General features: G+C 44.8%; 2 protein-coding genes across 6 annotated transcripts in view; one reads left to right on the top strand and one right to left on the bottom strand.

The window, feature by feature from the left end:
* The window catches only part of TXNL4B (thioredoxin like 4B), a 67015-nt gene that overhangs the window by 20887 nt on the left and 26191 nt on the right, over window positions 1-19937 (bottom strand). The gene's annotated exons all lie outside the window — the stretch shown is intronic.
* Window positions 6710-11783, top strand: HP (haptoglobin). Its single transcript, XM_050772782.1, has 5 exons — window positions 6710-6864; window positions 8634-8716; window positions 9022-9123; window positions 9843-9917; window positions 10851-11783. Exons 1-5 carry the CDS (start codon window positions 6818-6820, stop codon window positions 11627-11629), a joined length of 1086 nt encoding a protein of 361 aa, XP_050628739.1. The 5' UTR covers window positions 6710-6817; the 3' UTR covers window positions 11630-11783.

Genomic DNA, 19937 nt, shown 5'->3' with positions numbered 1-19937 from the left:
CAGTGGTTACTTTGGTAGGGGAAGGGTGCGGGCTGAGAGGAACCCAAAGTAGTTTTCTGTGGTGCTAGAAATATTTCGTACGATATAGATTCATTGAGATGGACACTTAAGATTTGGTATTTTTAGTAAATGATGCTGGATCAACTGTACATCCATATGGAGTAAAATGAGTGTGGTCTCCCTACCTCACTTCCCTGTGTGTATGTAAGCTATTAATAACAGCAAAATTAAAGTACATGTGATACCTCCTTAAGTTAGGAGTGTAATACAGCATTTAAGATTTTTTTTTTTGAGACAGAGTCTCACTCTGTCACCCAGGCTGGAGTGCAGTGACGTGATCTTGGCTCACTGCAACCTCCGTCCCCCAGGTTCAAGCGATTCTCCTGCCTCAGCCTCCTGAGTAGCTGGGATTACAGGCGCACACCATCACACCTGGCTAATTTTTGTATTTTTAGTAGAGATGTGGTTTCACCATGTTGGTTAGCCTGGTCTCAAACTCCTGACCTTGTGATCTGCCCGCCCCGGCCTCCCAAAGTGCTGGGATTACAGGCGTGAGCCACTGCACCCAGCCTAAAATGTTTTAAAGAGTTTGCTGCAACATGGAAAATGCCTACAACATTGGGTGATGTAGAAAGTAGAAAGTTTCTCTTCAAAATTTCCCTTCTTGTTAAAGAATAAATCACAAGTGTTAGAAATAATAGTTTCTTTTAAAAACTAACTTCCTTCAAGCCTCCTTGCTTTGTGCTAATAACTCTTTGTTAAGCCCTATCCTATGTAGCTGTTAAATATAAGAAAATAAATACATTCTATGTCCTTGTACTTTAACCAAGATGGTCACAGGCATGTCTCAGCTCGCAGCCTACGCCCCTTCCTTATTTGAGAATGTTATTACTTTTCTAAGTCTTTTCATAAGCAACCTCCTCTTTTCCTTTGTTTTCCTCTGCCATTACCTCTTTAGAAAAAGTTTTAAACCTTTAGCCGACCGGGTGCTGCCTAGACTGTGAGGTCCAGTACCAGCCAACGGAATCAGGACACAGCAGCAGGGTTCGGATGGGTCACATATAAATGTTTTTTACCTCCTTGCCTTTGTTCCATGTGCAATGGGCACCCTTTCTGCAGAAAGTAAAAACTGCCTTGCTGAGAGAATTAAATTTATGTTCAAGTCCTATTTCTTTATGGCACCGGGGAACAAGCATTTTGCATTTCTAACAGGTGAAAAGGGTAGACCAAAAAATTCTATCAAAAGAGTGATCAAAATTATGTAAAAGTATGCACAGAGAAAATGTGGAGGGAAGTAACACTAAAGTGTTAATAGTGGCTATGGGTTGTCTTGAGGTGGTGAAATTATCGGAGACATTTTTAAAATTTTTTAAAATTTTTTGGTAGTTTACAAAATTTCAAGACTTTTGTAATGGCAGAGTGAACTTTTTGTTTTTTTGACACCGAGTCTCACTGTCGCCCAGGCTAAAGTGCAGTGGCACGATCATAGCTCACTACAGCCTCAATTCCCAGACGCAAGCAATCCTCCCCTCTCAGCCTCCAGTCAATTCCCAGGTGCAAGCAATCCTCCCCCCCAGCCTCCAGTCAATTCCCAGGCACAAGCAATCCTCCCCCCTCAGCCTCCAGTCAATTCCCAGGCACAAGCAATCCTCCCCCCCAGCCTCCAGTCAATTCCCAGGCACAAGCAATCCTCCCCCCTCAGCCTCCAGTCAATTCCCAGGTGCAAGCAATCCTCCCCCCCAGCCTCCAGTCAATTCCCAGGCGCAAGCAATCCTCCCCCATCAGCCTCCAGTCAATTCCCAGGCGCAAGCAATCCTCCCCCCCAGCCTCCAGTCAATTCCCAGGTGCAAGCAATTCTCCCCTCCCTAGCCTCCAGTCAATTCCCAGGCGCAAGCAATCCTCCCCCATCAGCCTCCAGTCAATTCCCAGGCGCAAGCAATCCTCCCCCCTCAGCCTCCAGAGTAGCTGGGACTACAGGTGTGTGCCACTGTGCTTGGATAATTTTTTGTATTTTCTGTAGAGACGGAGTTTTACCATGTTGTCCATTTTATTCCATGTGGTCTCCAACTCCTGGGCTCGAGCAATCGACCTGCCTTGGCCTCCCAAAGCACTGGGATTATAGGCATGAACCACTGTGCCTGGCTGGCAGAGTGAACTTTTAAAAATCATTTTTTCCTTCTAAAATCAAAACTCTCTCCTTCAAGCTCCTCTGTCAACTGCTGTCCTGGCCTATTAATATTTCATGCTTTCCTGCTCTTTCTATTCTCCCAACAAAATACATTCCTGCTTTCCTTGGTGGAGTCTTCTGACTTGCTATCTCTCATCTTGACTTGTCCAATGAAAGAGAGAAGCCTTGGGGCTGGATTCTGTTTCTCAAGTTAATGAAAGACGCCCAGGGCAGGAAGGCTGTGTGTGAATGCTCCCCTGTTGCCCAAGACAAGGGGTCAGAGTAATAGAGTTCAGGGTATGTTCAGAGGAAGAATGTGAATTTTCATGCACCTAGTGAGTAAACAATTGTTCTACAGCAGTGGTGAGAAATGGTTCATTTTAGACACCCTAGGAGGGCACCAGTCCGAGGAGGAAGTCTCTCCCTCCATTTCATAGGACCGGCGTTCTCCCCACTTCCCTGGGGACCCACAGAGCTGCAGAGATAGAGGCCATCTCTTCCCTCTGTGGAAAAGTAGCAGCAACTGGACAGAAAAGAAAAAAGAAGCCTGGGGCTGTGACATTTGCAAGACTCTAGATAGAGGACTGTGAAAGGCTGAGGTTTGACAGTTTCTGTGGGGAGGAATGATGGACTGGATGAGCTGGGAGGGGGAGGAGGGCATGAGGATGCCATAGGACAGAAGTGTTCCAGTTTTAGTGGAATCCTTTACAGTCTACAGCGCAGGTTCTCTTTGGAAAACGTAGGGTGTAGCTCCCTCCTTCTGGCCATTGAAGGAAAAACTGGGTGGCAAAGCACAGGTAAAGACAAGCTGTGACAGAGGACAGCAGGAACCCAGGGACCTAGGGAGCAGAATTCTAATATCTTCACCCTAGATTCAGTCAGAGCAGCTATTTCCATCATTCCATACACCGGTTCTACTGGTTAACATTTGCTACCTAATGAGTCTTCCCCAAGCTTTGTAGCTTAGAAGAGTCATCTTTTATTTAGCTTATGATTCTGTGGGTCAGCAATGTGGGCTTAGCTGGAGGTGGTTTTGGTCAGGACCAGTTTCAGCTGATCTTGGCAGGAGCTCACTCATGCACCTGTGGAAGGCTTCTGGGAATCTGGGGCTGGCTGGCTGTCAGGTGGGATGCCTGGGTTCTGCTCTATGGGGACATTTCATTCTCCAGCAATGGAGGAATAACTTGGGCTCATTCACAGGGCAGCTCCCAGATTCCAGGTGTTGTAAAAGCAGGCAAACCCCAATTCACAAGCACATTTCAAGACTATCCTTGTTACGTCTGCTACTATTTCAACATAGTCACAGAGCCAACCCCAGATTCCAGGGGTGGAGAAATGAGCTCCTGCTTATGACTGAAGAGTTGCAGTCTATTGCCTCGCACCTGCAAGGGTGGGAAGTTATGGACGCTTGAAATGTAGATTCTCACATCCCCATGCAGACCTACTGGATCCAATTCATGGAAAAGGGGCCTCTCACTATGTCCTTAGGATGAGTCCCTCCCTCCTTCATATTTTAAAATATTTTATTTAATACTTATAAAATATTATATGGGACATATATGTGTGGGCATATATGTGTTTTATTAAAAATAAAGCACAATAATATAATGTACGTTAATGAACCTACTACCCAGCCCAAAAGCTGGGTCATTAACAATTTATTTATATTTACCTAAGTGTCTTTCTCTTATACTTTCCTCTTACCTCCCCATGAGATGTAACATTTTATATTTTGGGTTTTCCATTCCAACAAGAAATTTAAAAACACAGTTTTGACTCTTTTGATATCTACGCCTGAGCAACATAGTGCTGAGTCTTGCTTGTTTCTTTCTTTCTTTCTTTTACTCCAATAAAGATAAGTTTATTTACTTATTTACTTCTTGAGTTTTTTGTGCTAAAATATTTATAACACAAAATTTCTGATTTTAACCATTTTGAAGTGTACAATTCGGCAGCATTTATTATACTAGCAATGTTCTGCAACCATCACCACTATCAGTTTCCAAAGTTTTTTCATCACCCCAAACAGGAACTCTGTACCCATTAAGCAATCACTTCCCATTTCTTGCTTCTCCCAGCCCCAAGTAAAGTCGAATCTACTTTTGTTTCTATGCATTTGCCTATTCTAGATACCTTATTATAAGTGGAATCAAGTAATATTTGTCCCTTTGTGTCTGGCTTCTTTCTCTTAGTATGTTTTCAAGGTTTATTCATGTTGTAGCATGTATCAATTTCATTTCTTTTTATACGTGAATAATATTCCATTGTATGCATATAATACGGTTTATCCATTTATCTGTGGATGGATGCTTGGATTGCTTCTACCTTTTGTGAAAATGCTGTTATGAACATTGGTGTACAAGTCTCCGAGTCTCTGCTTTTAATTCTTCGGGTTTATACCTTGAAGTGGAATTGCTGGGTCAGATAGCAATTCTATGCTTAGTTTTTGAGGAACCACAAAACTGTTTTCTACAGTAGCTGCACCATTTTACATTCTTACTAGTAAGGTAATGTACCAGGGTTCTAACTCTTCCACATCCTTGCCAACATTTCACACACACACACACACACACACACACACACACACACACACACACGATTTGTAGCCATCCTAGTAGGTTGTGAAGTGGTGTTTCATTGTGGTTTTGATTTGCAAATTTCCGTATTGACATTTTCCAATGGTGTTGAGTGACTTTTTTTTTTTTTTTTTTTTTTTGAGATGGAGTCTCGCTCTGTTGCCCAGGCTGGAGTGCAGTGGTGCAATCTCGGCTCACTGCAACCTCTGCCTCCCAGGTTCAAGCAATTCTCCTGTCTCAGCCTCCCAAGTAGTAGCCGGGACTACAAGTGGATGCCACCACTCCTGGCTAATTTTTGTATTTTTAGTAGAGATGGGGTTTCACCGTATTTATATTGATCAGACTGGTCTCGAACTCCTGGTCTCAGGTGATCCACCCGCCTCGGTCTCCCAAGGTGCTGGGATTATAGGTGTGAATCACCGCCTTGAGTCTTGAGTATCTTTTTATGTGCTTTTTGGCACTTTATGTATATTTTTTGGAGAAATGTCTATTCAAATTCTTTCCCTATGCTTTAATTGTTTGTCCTTTTGTTGTTGTAGTAGGAAACACTCTGGATAATAACCCTTTATCAGATATATAATTTGAAAATATTTTCTCCCATTCTGTAGATTGTCTTCATTTTTTTTTTTTTTTTTTTTTTTTTTTTTGAGACAGAGTCTTGCTCTGTCACCCAGGCTGGGGTGCAGTGGTGCGATCTAGGCTCACTGCAACCTCTGCCTCCTGGGTTCAAGCAATTCTCCTGCCTCAGCCTCCTGAGTAGCTGGGATTACAGGCAGGCATGCGCCACCATGCCCAGCTAATTTTTGTATTTTTAGTAGAGATGGGGTTTCATCATGTTGGTCAGACTGGTCTCAAACTCCTGACCTCGTGATCCGCCCACCTCAGCCTCCCAAAGTGCTGGGATTACAGGCGTGAACCACTGCGCCTGACCTGTCTTCATTTTCTTAATATGTCTTTTGATGCACAAACATTCATTCCAATGAAGCCCAATTTATCTAATTTTTCTTTGATTGCTTGTGATTTTGGTGTCATATCTAAGAATCCATTGCCAAGTTTTACTTGGTTTTGATGTCTAGAAGACTGCTATCATACTGAAGGTAATCTTCTGAAACTTGCACTTTTCTTTCAAAAATTATGTTTACAAGATTATCCATGTTCTTGCAGAGTTTATTCATTTTATGCTGTATGATATTCCATTATATCCACATACAACGCAGTATTGACCCTTCCCTCCTGTTGATGGGCATTTGTCTTGTTTCTAGTTACTTTGCTACTACATCAGTGTCACCATGATTATCCAAAAGTAATTCTTTTGTACACTCTAATTTAAGAACCACTAACCCTTTTTAACGAATAAATCAACCTTTTATCGAGTTGCTACTAAATTTCAATTGACTGGTACTTGGGATACACACAGGTGCAGACATTTGACTTAGACATACTGACTTTTCTCATCTGCCTATTTAGGCTAATCAACAGACTGTAAAACCGTAAGAACCACTGCCATTGAGTATGGTCTGTGTCGGTCTACACTATAGCTTTAACTAGTTGTGTGATTTCTTGCAAAGAACAATCAGGGAAGACACAATAAACACATTTACTGATTTCAGGCTGGAGAGCTTTTAAGCAGTAGGGAGATGTCCACACACAAGGTGGAGAAAATTACTGTGAAAAGGGAATTCTTTCTTTAGAGCCCCATCTAAGCTAGGTTGCAGAAATGTCTACAATGGGTTTAAAACAACTCAAAGTAAGGCCTTCTACAGCGTGAAAATCCTCCAAGATAAAGAGACTGATGGCTCCTGCTGCTGCCCTGTCGTGCTCAGTTGCTGATTTCGGGAAATACTTTGGCAGGTTCGTGGGTCACAGAGGTGCCAGGTTTCTTTGGGGTTTGTAATAGAACACCACAGGAAAATCAAGTGTGAAGCAAGAGCTCAGCTCTTAACAGGGGTATTGTTTGTGGTTTTGTTACTGGAAAAGATAGTGACCTTACCAGGGCCAAAGTTATGTAGATACAGGAATTACGAAATGGAGAAGGGGGAGAGGTGAGCTGGTGGCAGCATAAAAAGACCAGCAGATGCCCCACAGCACTGCTCTTCCAGAGGCAAGACCAACCAAGATGAGGTGGGTCCACAGCTTTCCCTCCTGCCTTTCCTCTGGTTCTTTATTTCAGTCTTCTTTGCGTACATTGGTAGAGATGCAGAAATAGAACAAAGAAACGGACAAATGGGCTAAATTATAGTGAATTAAAGGGCTTAGTGTGTTAAATCTTCTCCTTTTCTGCATCCCTAGAAGACAGTGCTGTCTTTCCCAGGAGATGAGATTTACTCTCAGGAGTGTCTTTTTCCTTGAGGTTACATTTTTGTCTTTGTACGGGATGTCATCAGCTCCTGTGGTAGGCTTCCTGGCATTCTGAGTATATTAATTAGCAGATATTTTCCTCTTTAAAAATGTATAATAAGAAAGACTAATTGTAACATATTTGAATGACACATTAATTGACTAGTACCTGGGATATACACTAGTACCTGGGATACAACTAATTAAGGCACTTAGATCTTATAAAAATAAAGACTTTTTGAAATGTTGAAATAATAAGACTAGATTTTTTTTTTTTTTTTTAAGGATTCTCGCTCTGTCACCAGGCTGGAGTGCAGTGGTGCGATCTCGGCTCACTGCAACCTCTGCCTCCTGTGTTCAAGTGATTCTCCTGCCTCAGCCTCCCGAGTAGCTAGGACTACAGGTGTGCGCCACTATGTCCACCTAATTTTTGTATTTTTAGTAGAGATGGGGTTTCACCATGTTGGCCAGGATGATCTCGATTTCTTGATCTCGTGATCTGGCTGCCTCGGCCTCCCAAGGTTTTGGGATTACAGGCATGAGCCACCACATCCGGCCTAGAAACTATTTTAATAGAAGCATTAGTGCCTGAATGGTCAGCATCTGTTAGCGAGATGGTGAACTGGCAGATGGCACCTGTGCGTCAATGCCCATGGCCACAGTCCTGCTTTTGGACACCAGTTCTCTTCCAGGTAACCTTCTGGCATTTTGGGGTTTGAGATACCATTTCCTAAAGATGAACTATCATAAAATACTAGAAATAACCATATGTTTAAAAGTATATATTTAAGGAGGCCGGGCGCAGTGACTCACAAGGTCAGGAGATCAGACCCTCCTGGCTAACACAGTGAAACCGCATCTGTACTAAAATTACAAAAAATTAGCCGGGCATGGTGGCAGGTGCCTGTAGTCCCAGCTACCCAGGAGGCTGAGGCAGGAGAATGGTGTGAACTCGGGAGGCGGAGCTTGCAGTGAGACAAGATCATGCCACTGCACTCCAGCCTGGGTGACAGAGCAAGACTCCATCTCAAAAAAAAAAAAAAAAAATTGTGTATTTAAGGAAACTTTTATTATGGAAAATATCAAGAAGTAGAGGAATAGCATAAAAAGTCCTAAGTTCCCATCTCTGAGTTATCTACATTTTATTACCAGTATCTTTGGTGTGCCTGAGGGAGGTTTCTCTTTCCTGGAGGGCTCCTCTATTACTGCCAATGTACTTTCCTGAATGCAGCCAGAAACTGAGCCCCTACTCGCCCCACACCCACGTGCCTTCCTATCCCTCTCTGAAGCTTCTGCAGAATTCCCAGCAGGACAGAGCTTGCTGGAAGCTTGGCACGCTCAGAAGCTGCTAAAGCATGTGTCTGCGGGGGTGGGGGTAACTTCTTGGTCCTAACACATCCATATATTGATTTTCTTTCTGGCTGCTAAGTGGGAGGAGTGTGTGTGTAGGCATGTGTGCGTGTGTGTGGGTACACACATGTGTGTGTGGATGCATGCATGTGCTGTGAAGCAAGGAGACCAGCTTTCCACTCCTTCCTGTCTTCTCTCTGCAGTGCTCTGGGAGCTGTTGTTGCCCTCCTGCTCTGGGGACAGCTTTTTGCAGTGGACTCAGGCAACGATGTCACGGATATCGCAGGTCAGTCTTTGGTTGGGTAGGAGCGTGCATCCCGGGCGCCGCCGCATCCCCCTCTGACCCTCTCGGGTCTGCGCTCTCTCTCTGAGAACACCCAGCTGCCCCTTCTTATCTTGACCTCTGGGCTTTCAGGACCGTGAAGAACATTGGGGTTCCTGCCAGAAATGAGGGGAGCTTGTGCTTCCGTTGGCTTCTATTCAGGGTGGAAGGAGATTGATGTGCAGAGCAGCTTCCACTCATCTGACTTTTCATGGTTCACTGGGAACAATTTCCAAATAGTAAACTCTCTTGCTTCTCTCTCTTTGCAGATGACGGCTGCCCAAAGCCTCCCATGATCGCAAATGGCTACGTGGAGCACTCGGTTCGCTACCAGTGTAAGAACTACTACAGGCTGCGCACAGAAGGAGATGGTAAGACGTGGACAACTGTCTCTATGCCCTATGGGCGGTGCTGGGGTGATTCGCCAGAAAGTTCATTGCTCTCCTTGGAGCCAGGAGATTTAGATTCTAATAAGCCTTTTGTTGCCAGTAGCTGTGGCCCTTTGGGCAGACGAACTTTTGTCAGCCTCAAGTTTTCTGTTTTGTTAAGGGGAGGCCATGCCATGCAGCCTACCTATCTCAGAGTCAGATTTCCATCTCCAGCGGGAGATGTGGGAAAAGGAGGAACACTGATGACAATAGGTCACCCCCACCTAGTGAGTCCTGCTGTCCTGGCACTGCTCTAAGTGCTTCATATTTATTTACTCACTTAGTCCTCACAGTATCCCTCTGAATAGAGGTTATTGTTCTCACTTTGCTGATAAGGAAACGGAGGCACAGACAGGTTGAGTCTCTTGCCCAAATTCAGGCAGCCTGTAAGACGCAGTCAGGATTTGAACCCCGAGCCCTCCGTGTGCTGCCTGGCTGTGACCAACATGACCACAGTGTGTTCTGCTGGGCGTAATGGAGTCCACGCACTTAAGTTTCCAGCACAGCACTTTTTCCCTCCTCCTCATGTTCTCTCTCCTTTTCCCCTTCCTATTTGTCCCCTTTTCCTCTTCCTTTTAATTCTTCTCTTTAAATGCCTTCTCACTCTGCTCTGGGTGCAGACTTGACTTTGCCTTTGGCTCATTTCTTGCCTTTTGTTTCAGGAGTGTACACCTTAAACAATGAGAAGCAGTGGACAAATAAGGCTGTTGGAGATAAACTTCCTGAATGTGAAGCAGGTGGGTGCTGAGCACTTACCAGTGCAGTCAGACTTCTGGGTGGGAACGTCCTAGAGGCACAGCCTTCCAGTGCGGCTTCCTCTGAGCACACAAGAGCCAGGAGGAGGGATGTGGGAGAACCGCAGCTGGCCAGGGAGAGACTTAAGCAGTTAGGTGGTAACTCCCTAAGGGTCACTAAGGGTCTAAGGGTCTTGATCATTGGGGCCTGAAGGGCACTGGCTGAATCCACTGTCTACACTGCCCACAGATCAGGAGAGCCTGTGCATACAGAGAACCTGCTAGAGAGCCCTGGGTCTAAAGAGAAGCAAGCTCCAGGGAGAACAAGTCAAGGGATAACATACAATCTTAATCCATGGAAGCCTAGAAGGAGGCTGGACGTGGGCTGGGACTGCTGCTTCTCGTTATTAGCAGGAGCTGTTGTTCTCTCCTTTCCTTCTCGGAACCAGAGGCAAAGGCCCAGTCTCTTCGGCTCTTACTGGTGTGGAACTGCCAACCTGCCTCATAATAACTGCACTATCTACAAAATCTGAGCTCCAGTCAATGATGCTCTAGATTCCTCTTTCTTCAGAGAGAATGAATTATTGTAGCTCCTAGCCCTTTCAATGAATTTCAGGGAATTGTGGAAATTCCTTTGTTGGGATAATTGTTTAAATATAATACAGTTCACCAGCCAGGGCTCAAAAATCTCAGTATTTCCCATTTCCTTTGTTAGAAAAGTGGGAAATAGAGCTTTTTGTAATGTAAACAATTAGAAAAACAGAATTATTTTAAAACTGCAACTATTGGGAATGAGATGAGCAGGCGGTAAGGGCAAAGCATTTAATTCTTTCTAGTTTACGCAGCAGTGACAGCCGCCCATGCTTTTACCCCTCTTTCTCAGATGGAAAGGCTCTTGCACATTTCCACTCACGAGTGTCTTGCTCTCCTTGACAGTGTGTGGGAAGCCCAAGAATCCGGCAGACGCAGTGCAGCGGATCCTGGGTGGACACCTGGATGCCAAAGGCAGCTTTCCCTGGCAGGCTAAGATGGTTTCCCGCCATAATCTCACCACAGGGGCCACGCTGATCAATGAACAATGGCTGCTGACCACGGCTAAAAATCTCTTCCTGAACCATTCAGAAAATGCAACAGCGAAAGACATTGCCCCTACTTTAACACTCTATGTGGGGAAAAAGCAGCTTGTAGAGATTGAGAAGGTGGTTCTACACCCTAACTACTCCCAGGTAGATATTGGGCTCATCAAACTCAAACAGAAGGTGCCTGTTAATGAGAGAGTGATGCCCATCTGCCTACCTTCAAAGGATTATGCAGAAGTAGGGCGTGTGGGTTACGTGTCTGGCTGGGGGCGAAATGCCAATTTTAAATTTACTGACCATCTGAAGTATGTCATGCTGCCTGTGGCTGACCAATACAATTGCATAAAGCACTATGAAGGCAGCACAGTCCCCGAAAAGAAGACACCAAAGAGCCCTGTAGGGGTGCAGCCCATACTGAATGAACACACCTTCTGTGCCGGCATGTCTAAGTACCAGGAAGACACCTGCTATGGCGATGCGGGCAGTGCCTTTGCCGTTCATGACCTGGAGAAGAACACCTGGTATGCGGCTGGGATCCTAAGCTTTGATAAGAGCTGTGGTGTGGCTGAGTATGGTGTGTATGTGAAGGCGACTTCCATCCAGGACTGGGTTCAGAAAACCATAGCCGAGAACTAATGCAAAGCTGGCCAGAGGCCCTTGCCTGAAAGCAAGATTCCAGCTTGGAAGAGGGCAAAGTGGACGGGAATGGACGGGATAAGATGTGGTTTGGAGCTGATGGGTGCCAGCCCTGCGTTGCTGAGTCAATCAATAAAGAGCTTTCTTTTGACAATCTTGAGTCTTTTTTATTTGCTCCTTTATGGTCCAGGGTAGCCAGAAGGTATAGAGTCTACTGGGATTATGGAAGAGAACACCCCAAACCCACTGGAAATCCCCAAGGTGATACAAACTCTTCCACCTTAGGGAATCATGCTCACTGACTGAGTGCCTATTGAATGCTAGGCCCCAGAAAGGCAACTGTTGTCCTTGTGTTACAGAGAAGGAAACAGAGACTCAGAGATGGTAAGTGAGTTGCTTAAGATTACATAGCCATGAAACAATGAAGCAGAACTTTGAACCCAGCCCTGTTTGATACAAACTCAGAGCTCTTTTCACTGCATGCTGTTGCCTCTTCAAAGTGAATTAGGAGAAAAGGCGTGGCCTGCTGAGGAAGAGGCTAGTTCAAAGTGGGATGGGGAGAAAGTGTTTTGACACAGACAGTACTTCAGAGTTTGGGATCTAACCTACCAGCACTCTGGAAAACAAAAGACAATGATGTAAAGGCAGGATCTCTGGACTTGCTGAGTGCAAATCACAGATTGGTCCATACATTTGCTAAGTAATTTAGGCTTCCTGGCCATCAGTTCCTGGTCTCTTCCATGAAGGACTTGAGCCAGAGTAATGTCCCTATCAGCAATAACCTTCCGGGACTCTGTAAAGAGTGGGAGGTAGAGTCCCTGCCTCAGTACAAGCTGCTTTTCCTACTTGGAACAAACCCACCCTTCGCCAGGAATCAAATGCAAGCTGGCTGAGCCTCCTCTCCTGATGGCAGGTCACGCTATCAAGGGTCTCCCAGAAGAAAGGTTCTGGAACTCTGATAAACAGAAGCTGTTCTAATGAATTTTCTCTTGCTATAAGCCTTCAATACCCTGACCAATCACCACTGTGCCTTCTTCTTATGCCAAAACACGGCCCCTCCTTTGCAGGGTGTAAAACGACACTGATGTCACTCTCTTTCACCAGGGTCTGGCCATCTCTCTGAAGCTCTCCTCACAGGCACCCTGCAGATTCATCAATAAACTTCAACAGGTTAGCGCTAGTAGGCCAATAAGACACACACCTATATTCTAGAACCTGTGAAAGACATAATAGCCACAAACTGGAAAATAATATACCTCTTTAAAAAAAGCCTCTCAGAACACAGTCACTTACACCTTTTCCTCTTGTAGTTCTCTTCAGCACCAAGTTTCTTGGAAGAACAACCTATTCCCCAGTTTTCTTAAAGAATTGTCTGATCGTATTAAGTAAGTGGCTCTGGTAAAATAACAGTAAGAGAAACGCTGTGGCATTCTCTTGATCGCTCATCTTCTCTGCCTTCCTCCCCAGCACCACCTCCTGGCCTCAGCCTGTGGGCTTCTGCAACACCAAACTCCATGTTGTTCTCTGACACATCTGGCCGTCGCCAGCCCCTGGGTTTTATTTTCTTGGGGCCCCTCTGCTGAAATTCCCTTCCCCTTGCTGTATAAACACCTCCTACTCTCCTTCAACACGCAGACACTGCCTCCTCTAAGGAGCCATCTGTACTTATGTAGCTGTGAGCATAGGATACGGCATACAGCAGGCACTTAATAAATACTTGTGGAATGGAAAGCAACTAAGATAGGATCAAAAATACAAATCAGGACTTGAGAGAAAGATGATCAAAAGCCCTCAGGAGGGTTCTGGGCTCGGTATCTCACGCCTGTAATCCCAACACTTTGGTAGGCTGAGGCGGGTGGATCACTTCAGGTTGGGAGTTTGAGACCAGTCAGAGCAACATGGAGAAACCTCGTCTTTACTAAAAAATTAGCCAGACATGGTGGCATATGCCTGTAATCCAAGCTACTCGGGAGGCTGAGGCAGGAGAATTGCTTGAACCTCAGAGGTGGAAGTTGTGGTGAGCTGAGAGCATGCTGTTGTACTCCAGCCTGGGCAACAAGAGTGAAACTGTGTCTCAAAAAAAAAAAAAAAAAAAAAAAGAAAAAAAAAAAAAAAAAAAAAAAAAAAAAAAGAACACCACAGGAAAATCAAGTGTGAATCAAGAGCTCAACTCTTAATAGGGGTAATGTTTGTGGTTTTGTTACTGGAAAAGATAGTGACCTTGTCAGGGCCAAAGTTATGTAGACACAGGAATTACGAAATGGAGAAGGGGGAGAGGTGAGCTGGTGGCAGCATAAAAAGACCAGGAGATGCCCACAGCACTGCTCTTCCAGAGGCAAGACCAACCAAGATGAGGTGGGTCCACAGCGTTCTCTCCTGCAAAGCTTTCCTCTGGTTCTTTATTTCAGTCTTCTTTGCGTACATCGGTAGAGAAGCAGAAATAGAACAAAGAAACAGGGGAAATGGGCTAAATTATAGTGAACTAAAGGGCTTAGTGTGTTAAATCTTCTCCTTTTCTGCATCCATAGAAGACAGTGCTGTCTTTCCCAGGAGATGAGATTTACTCTCAGGAGTGTCTTTTTCCTTGAGGTTACATTTTTGTCTTTGTAGGGGATGTCATCAGCTCCTGTGGTAGGCTTCCTGGCATTCTGAATATATTTATTAGCAGACATTTTCCTCTTTAAAAATGTATAATAAGAAACACTAGTAGCAACACATTTGAATGACACAATTAATTGACTAGTACCTGGGATATACGCTAGTACCTGGGATACATCTAATTAAGACACTTAGATCTTAAACAATACAAAGACTTTTTGAAATGTTGAAATAATAAGACTAGAAACTTTTTTTTTTAAAGAAGGATTCTCGCTCTGTTACCCGGATGGAGTGCAGTGGCGCGATCTCAGCTCATTGCAACCTCCACCTCCCTGGTTCAAGCAATTCTCCTGCTTCAGCCTCCCGAGTAGCTAGGACTACAGGCGTGTGCCACCATGCCCAGCTAATTTTTATTTTATTTATTTATTCATTTATTTTTTGAGACGGAGTCTCACTGCATCACCCAGGCTGGAGTGCAGTGGCGTGATCTCAGCTCACTGCACGCTCCGCCTCCCGGGTTTACCCCGTTCTCCTGCCTCAGCCTCCCAAGTAGCTGGGACTACAGGTGCCCACCATCACTCCCGGCTAAGTTTTTGTATTTTTAGTAGAGATGGGGTTTCACTGTGTTAACCAGGATGGTCTCAATCTCCTGAGCTTGTGATCTGCCCGCCTCAGCCTCGCAAAGTGCTGGGATTACAGGCGTGAGCCACAGTGCCCGGCCATGCCCAGCTAATTTTTGTATTTTTAGTAGAGATGAGGTTCCACCATGCTGGCCAAGATGATCTCAATCTCTTGATCTCATGATCCGCCTGTCTTGGGCTTCCAAAGTACTGCGATTACAGGCGTGAGCCACCGCGCCCTGCCTAGACACTATTTTAATAGAAGCAAATAGTGCCTGAACAGTTGGCATCTGTTAGTAAGAGGTGAAATGGCAGACGGCGCCTGTGCGTCAATGCCCACGGCTACAGTCCTGCTTTCAGACACCAATTCTCTTCCAGGTAACCTTCTGGCATTTTGGGGTTTGAGATACCATTTCCTAAAGGTGAATTATCATAAAATACTAGAAATAACCACATAAGTGTTTAAAATTATTGTTAAGTACAGTAAGAAATTCTTGTTCAAAAGTTTAGCCTGCTTAAGTTTCCTTGTCCTTTGTTCCCTGCTTTCAGGGCCAGACTTCCTTACTCTCTGTTCCCCCTGCCCTGGTAAACAACCTTCCTGCCAATCCTTATCTAGATAGCCCACATTCCACATCTGCTACCCACTCTGTGAATTACCCCTCTCATGGGAACGGCTTCTCCCACCAAAACTGATCTTCCTGCCTTCCCAACAGTGTAACCGCATTCCCGCACTTTTCAAGTTAGCCAACCGGGTTCAGCTTAGATCGTGCGGTACAACTCCAGTCAATGGAGGCAGGACACAGTAGCAGGGACAAGCTGCATTAGAGATAAAGACCTCTGCTTTCCTTTGTTCGGGGTGCTCTTGTGGCAACTGGACTCATCAGGAACTCTTCTGCAAAAGTAAATTTGCCTTGCTGAGAGACCTTTTGTCCTTTGTCTCAGTGCTAGTTCTTCTTGGCAGCACTGAGCATTTGTTTCCAACAAATTTGGTGGTCCATATGGTGAAAACATTCTCCTCTGGGAAAGGGTCTTTGATCACCTTTCCTGAGGAGACATGTCCTGCTGCCTTGTTGCAGTGGCCTCACGAGTAAGGAATTGAGACCCACCCTGTGTGATGAATAACCTGACTCTCAACAATGTGGGGAGAAAAAGGCTTGCAACACCATGGCGACCAGGTAACTCTGTGCGCAGACCAAGCTAACAAATGTCGCAAGAGTGACAAAGTACTTCCTTGGTGGTCATTACATTCTGGTGGTTGAAAGTCCGTGAATGGTAACAAGCGCTACTGCTCTGCGGAGTGAATGAATCCAATCTTCGGATCCGCGGTTGCCTCATATGGCTTAGCCTTCTCGGAAGGATCCTGACGTTGGGGTTATAGTCCTGCCAGTGCTAAGCGGGCCTTGAAATTCCCAGGAGGAAAGCGGGCAGAGTGGATGAAGTGAAAAGAGAAGAGTGTGAAGAGCCTCCACGAGGTGGGGCTAAAAGACAGGCAAGAAATCCCTAATACGAGGGATTGAGCCACAGAAAGCTCCAGATAGAAAAAAAAAAAATCCCTAATATGAGGGACTGAGCCACAGCAAGCCTCTAGTAGGCAAGAAATCCCTAATATGAGGGATTGAGCCTAGCTAAGACCCAATATAGGAAATACCCCAAGAAAGACGGAGAGTAAGAAGGATAAAAATAGTAACAAGGATATACCCCCTGATAGTCCCCTAGGTTTCATGTTAAAATATTGGAAAGATAATGAGAGGACTAAGCCTAAGAAGCAGCAGCAAATGATAAAATATTGCTGCTTCATTTGGACCCAAGGTTCCATCCTCAAACCCTCAATCTTCTGGCCAACGTATGGGTCAAATGAGGATGTAATGTGTCAACTCCTAATCCGATATGTTAATGATAAAAGTCCAGTAGACTATGCTCATTGTTGGAGGCAGGGACCTGTCTTCCTCTTTCCCTTAAAGACAACTAGGGAGGAACCCAATACGGCATCTCAAATTGAGAAGTCAGACAAGCCGACTCCCACACCTAAAGTCAGCACATGGGATCCCTTAGACTGTCTTCTTCCACTTACTGCCCCTAATCCTAACCACCCCCACTCCTCAGGCAGCTGCCACTGCCCCAGATCCCGTCCCAGATTCTTCCCCAACTCATGATGTTCCCCTGGCTTACAACCCTGACTCTCAGGGGCAGTCGTCCCAAAAGCCTGTTCACTGCCAACGTAAATATCCTTCCTTAAAAAGGCTCCAACATGAAATAAAGCAGTGTAAAAAGAACACTCAGAACTTCCCTTTTCTTTCCACATCTAAGGAGTCAGCTGTAACTTTCCTCCCTTTAAAAGGGGTACCACAAGGAGGGGAAGTCACTGGTTTTGTAAATGCTCCCTTGACTAGTTCAGAAGTCTGAGGTCTGAAGAAAGAACTTAAGCCACTGCTCAATGACCCCTATGATGTGGCAGATCAAGTTGATCAATTCATAGGACCGCAGTTAAACACCTGGGTCGAGCAAATGTCTATCCTAGGCATCCTCTTTTCAGGGGAGGAAAGAAGCATGATCTGTAGGGCTGCTGTGGCAATTTGGGAATGTGAACACCCTCCCGGTCAAAACCTTCCTACTGCGGACCCAAAATTTCCTGCCCAAGACTCCTGGTGGGACAATAACAATGCAGCCCACCGAGAAAACATGCAGGACCTAAGGAAAATAATAATAAAAGGAATCAGGGAATTCATACCCTGAACTCAAAAGCTCTCTAAAGCATTTGATATACAACGGGAGAAAGATAAGGGGCCTAAAAGATTCCTACACAGACTAAAGGAACAAATGAAGCAATATACAGGTCTGAATTTAGAAGATCCCCTTGGGCAAAAGATGTTAAAGATCTATTTTGTCACTAAAAGCTGGCCAGACATTTCAAAAAAGTTATAAAAATTGGAGGACTGGGAAAACCAACCTCTAAGCGAACTTCTCAGAGAAGCTCAAAAGGTGTACGTGAGGAGGGACAGGGAAAAACAAAAATAGAAGGCAAAACTGATGTTATCTACTTTCCAGCAGGTGGCTCCAAACCCATATACTACTAAATGAGGCTTCCAGGGAGCCAGAAACTGTAAAAGGTCCTAAGCCTCCGAAACCCAGTTTAGAGAATCCAAACCTTCAGGTAGAGGACCCAAGTCTACATTTCCCAGGCCCCCTAAAGAGCATAGAAAAGCAACACCAAAAAAATCCCAAAACCGAGAGAGGGGAAGGACAAGATAGGTGTTACAAATGTGGAAGGATGGGCCACTTCAAAAGAGAATATCCCGAATAAGAAAAGGAGAGAGAAGCCCTTCCACTCATGACCTCTGAAGAGGAATAGGGAAGTCAGGGGCTCTGTCTATTTTATCCTGAGTCCTACCAGGAGCCCTTGATACATTTGGAGGCGGGACCTATACATGAGCTTATCACATTTTTGGTCAATTCAGGGCGGCCCGTTCCTCTGTTTGTTTCCCCTCATCTAATACCGCCTGCTCTTCAGAAGAACTTACAGTCTCTGGGATAAAAGGGGAAGGATTTAAGGCGAGAATCTTAGAAAATACAGAAGTCAAGTACCAAGACTGAACAACCCAGGTTCAATTCTTGTTAATACCTGAAGCGGGAACTAGTTTGTTAGGAAGAGACTTAATGTTAAAGTTAGGCACAAGCCTACAAGTTAGCCCAAAGGGATTCCTTACCTCATTAAACTTACTCACCACTGCAGATGAGAAATACATTCATCCTGATGCCTGGTCAAGGGAAGAAAACCAACGAAAGCTTCCAATTCTCCCAATCCACATCAAGCTAAACCGCCTCCCTCCAGCTCCCAGGAAGTAGTGAGGAGGAAGCAATTCCCCATTCCCTTAGAGGGCATGCTAGGGCTAAAACCTATAACTGAAAGTCTCATTAATGATGGGTTTCTTGAACCCTGTGTGTCTCCTTATAACACCCTGATACTGCCTGCCAAGAAATCAGATGGGTCATACCGGCTGGTGCAAGATCTCAGGGCCATTAATCAAATAGTCCAGACCACTCATCCCGTTGTCCCAATCCTTACACCATTCTCAGCAAAATTCCATATAATCATTAATGGTTTACTGCAATAGATTTAAAGGATGCCTTTTGGGCATGTCCCTTGGCTGAAGATAGTCGAGACATATTTGCTTTTGAGTGGGAAGATCCCATCAGGGTGAAAACAATGGTATCAATGGACAGTCTTGCCTCAAGGGTTCATGGATTCACCCAACCTTTTTGGTCAAATTTTAGAACAAGTACTAGAAAAAGTTTCTGTTCCAAAACAATTATGCCTGCTTCAATATGTCGATGATATTCTCATATCTGGTGAGGATATAGAGAAAGTAGCTGGCTTCTCTACATGTATTTTTAACCATCTGCAGTTTGAGGGGTTACGGGTCTCAAAGGGAAAGCTTCAGTATATGGAGCCTGAAGTTAAATATTTAGACCACTTAGTAAGTGCAGGCAAGTGAAGGATAGGGCCTGAACGGGTTGAAGGAATTGTGTCCTTACCCTTGCCTCAGACTAAAGAGGAACTCAGGAAATTTTTAGGGCTAGTTGGATACTGACACTTATGGATTAACTCATATGCACAAAACAGTAAACTTTTATACCAAAAACTTGCCCAGGGAAAACCTGACCATCTCCTGTGGACTTCTAAAGAGGTCAATCAGGTCAAAGAGCTAAAAGAAAGGCTTATAACTATCCCTGCCCTAGCCTTACTTTCCCTAGAAAAACCATTTCACCTGTTTGTCAGCGTGAATAATGGGGTAGCTTTAGGGATGCTTACCCAAGAGCACAGAGGCTGCTGGCAGCCCATGGCCTTCCTGTCAAAAATGTTGGACCCAGTGACCTGTGGATGGCCTCAGTGCATCAAATCTGTTGCAGCTACAGCAGTATTAGTTGAAGAGAGTAGAAAATTAACCTTTGGGGAGAGATGAACAATAAGCACACCCCACCAAATTAGACCTATTTTAAATAAAAAAGCAGGAAGGTGGCTAACTGACTCCAGAGTCTTAAAATATGTGGCCATTCTACTAAAAAAAGATGATTTAACCTCAACTACTGAT

This window comes from Macaca thibetana, chromosome 20 (genome assembly GCF_024542745.1).
Source record: "Macaca thibetana thibetana isolate TM-01 chromosome 20, ASM2454274v1, whole genome shotgun sequence".
NCBI classification, from domain to species: Eukaryota; Metazoa; Chordata; class Mammalia; order Primates; family Cercopithecidae; genus Macaca; species Macaca thibetana.
Note: the sequence above shows the minus strand (reverse complement) of the source record. Positions and strands in the feature narration are given on the sequence as shown.